At 34.9% G+C, this 2,988-nt stretch overlaps 1 protein-coding gene across 1 annotated transcript; it reads left to right on the top strand.

The window, feature by feature from the left end:
- The first annotated feature begins 1,308 nt into the window (after positions 1 to 1,308).
- Positions 1,309 to 2,716, top strand: LOC145566456 (uncharacterized). Its single transcript, XM_081625870.1, has 2 exons — positions 1,309 to 1,683; positions 2,696 to 2,716. Exons 1-2 carry the CDS (start codon positions 1,309 to 1,311, stop codon positions 2,714 to 2,716), a joined length of 396 nt encoding a protein of 131 aa, XP_081481996.1.
- The last annotated feature ends 272 nt before the right edge of the window (positions 2,717 to 2,988 follow it).

Genomic DNA, 2,988 nt, shown 5'->3' on the forward strand with positions numbered 1-2,988 from the left:
TAAAGTACATCTTCACCTAAGATCACTTGAATATGCAGCAACATAGATGGCTAGAGTTCCTCAAAGACTACCATGTCCACAACTAGTATCACGAGGGAAAGGCGAATGTTGTTGCAGATGCCCATAGCAGAAATTCGAGTCATAATATCAATGCTTTGATTGTGGCTAATGAGTTGTGTGAGGATATGAGGAGATTGAACCTTGAGGTTATTAATCAAGGAGAGTTAGAGGGATTACTAAGTTCCTTGACCATACAACCATCCATATTTGAGGTGATTAAAGAGAAACAATTGGAGGATGTCAGAAGATTAGGGAGCGAGTGACTAGTGGTACGGAGACCGAATTAAAGATTCATTAGGATAGGAGTCGAGATACCAGGAGAGATGGTGTTTACCACAGAAGTGTGAGGATATAAAAAGAAGAATCATGGAGGAGTGCCATAACACACCATATTCAGTTCACCCTGGGGAGATAAGCTGTGTAAGGACTTGAAGGAGTTGTATTGGTGGCCGAATATGAAAAAGGAAGTTGTTGAGTTTGTGTCCAAGTGTCTGACATGCCAAAAGGTGAAGATAAATCACACGAGACCCATGGGAAAGGTGCAACCATATGAAATACCAGGATTGAAATGGGATTCTATATCCATGGACTTTGTAACAGGTTTACCAATGACTCGCAGTGGGAATGACACAATTTGGGTGATTGTAGACAGACGTACTAAGTCAACGATGTTCATTCCTATCAAGGAGACCTGGAAGAAGAAGCAGTTGGCAAGTACTTATGTGAAGAATGTAGTTCGTTTGCATGGAGTCCCCAAGGACATAGTGTCGGATAAATATCCAAGGTTCTATCAAAGTTTTGGCAAAAAGTGCATGAAAACCTAGGGACAGCCTTAAAGATGAGCACTGCCTTTCATCCTGCAACAGATGGCCAAACTAAGAGAACAATCTAAACAATGAAGGATATGCTGCAAGCTTATGCTTTTGATTTTCAAGGGAATTGGGAGGATCATCTACCTTTGATTGAATTCCCCTACAATAACAGTTAACATGCAAGTATCAAGATGGCACCTTTCGAAGAATTCTATGGAAGGAAGTGCAGAAGCCTAGTGTGCTGGAATGATTACAGCGAACGTGTTACTTTGAGGACATAATTTATTGAGGATATGGTGAGCAAGATGAGATTGATTAAGTCACGAATAAAGGCAGCACAAGATAGGGAAAAGAGTTATGCCGACTTGAAGAAAAGAGATGATGAGTTTAGTATTAGAGATAAGGTCTTTCTAAAGGTTTCTCCACAAAAGGCGTGATGCGATTCGGCAAGAAAGGGAAGTTTAAAGCTAAGTATGTGGGGCCATATGAAATTCTTCAATATGTGGGGAAAGTGGCTTATAAGTTTGCTTTTCCAATGGAGTTAGAGAAAATGCATGATGTGTTCCACATTTCCGAACTAAAGAAGTATGTGCTTAGTGAAACCAATGTGTTGCAACTAGAGACTATTCAACTAGATGAGCCTCTAACTTATGAAGAAAGACTAGTCAAAATCCTAGATCATAAGGTGCGTAGTACTAGGAATAAAGATGTGAAGCTAGTGAAGGTCCTTTGGTCTAACAAAGAGTACGAAGAGGCAACTTGGGAGGCCGTGGATGAGATGAAAGACAAGTATCCCAAGTTATTTGATGAGGTGAGTTACGAGGGCGTAACTCTTTTCTTTTAAGAGGAGTAGAATGTGATGTAATTTCGCGCTTTTTACCTCAATTATGCTATTTATTGCTTTTGTTTGCATGATTTTGCTTATTATTGTACATTATTATTGTGTTTACATGCAATAGAAGTATGTAAACTTTGGCCAAGTGCGAGTTCATTGCGTTCAAAGTTTAGTTTGTTGAGTATATATGTGGAGAATCAAGTAATTTACAGTGATACAAAACACAAAATTTTAAATGGTTTTGGAGAAATTATGGATTTGGGGTTAAGTTTCGAGGACGAAACTTCTTATAAGACGGGTAGATTGTAATCCCCCATATTTTTAATATATTTATTTATTATTCATACAAATATTTTTATATCGATTTTATAGTATAAATTAGTTTGATGTAAAAGTAATAAGATTTTCATTATTATTAAACTAAACTACAAAGTTTTTGGTTGAAATCAAAATCCCTTTTAAGTTTAGTAGCCCAATACTTAAATTTTACTCAAGCCCAAACCACACAATTCTTATTCCTAATAAAATTAGGAAACTAAGGTCCAAAATAAAACCCCAAAAACCCATACACTTCCTCTTTTTTTCTCATGTAAAACCCTTCTCCCCTCACTCCCTCTTCCTCCTCTTTCACGATTTCACATAAAAAAATAAAAAAAAAATCACTTTACTGTTGCACGACTACCGACGCTGCCGCACCACCACCAGGCCATCTACCGATAGCGTTGTCCAGCACCACCGCCACTACAGTCCACCCCTTTCTCTCTCTCCTTTCTTTACTTCTCCTTTGTTTTATTAAATTGATTAAAGTTTCAATCTTTGTTTAATTTTTTGTTCTAAACTATTATTATTATTATGATTTGATTATATACATGACTTATAAAAGATTATGAATTTATGTAGAACAATATGTTTAAATTATAATAAAAAATTTCAGATTTATGTATGTATAAAATTTAGGGTTTAAATGTTGATTTTTTCATGCTTTTAGGGTTTTAAACGTGTTAACTGAGCTATCTAAGTATATTATGACCAAATTATGTTAAAGCATGATTATTTTGATTATTTATAAAATTTTAGATTATTAAAGTTTCAATTTTTATGATCAAATTATGTTAGTTTGATATTTTTATGCTTCTAATATCATAAATTAATGATTTTGGGTATTTTATGAGTATAAAGATTTGAACTTTAAAATCTAATCTCATGAATGAATTTTCAGATTTTTTAATTATTATTTTGAAGCCTCTAACTACATTGAATTGGTGTATTTTTGGGTTTTAA

This window comes from Chenopodium album, chromosome 11, assembly GCF_948465745.1.
Source record: "Chenopodium album chromosome 11, dcCheAlbu1.1, whole genome shotgun sequence".
In the NCBI taxonomy this organism is placed as follows: Eukaryota; Viridiplantae; Streptophyta; class Magnoliopsida; order Caryophyllales; family Amaranthaceae; genus Chenopodium; species Chenopodium album.

Excerpts from the sequence above, each read along its gene's own strand:
- LOC145566456 (XM_081625870.1), top strand. The coding sequence starts at position 1,309 with ATGCGATTCGGCAAGAAAGGGAAGTTTAAAGCTAAGTATGTGGGGCCA. Across the intron at positions 1,684-2,695 it reads ATCCCAAGTTATTTGATGAG|GGTTTTAAACGTGTTAACTG; the intron begins GTGAGTTACGAG and ends TCATGCTTTTAG.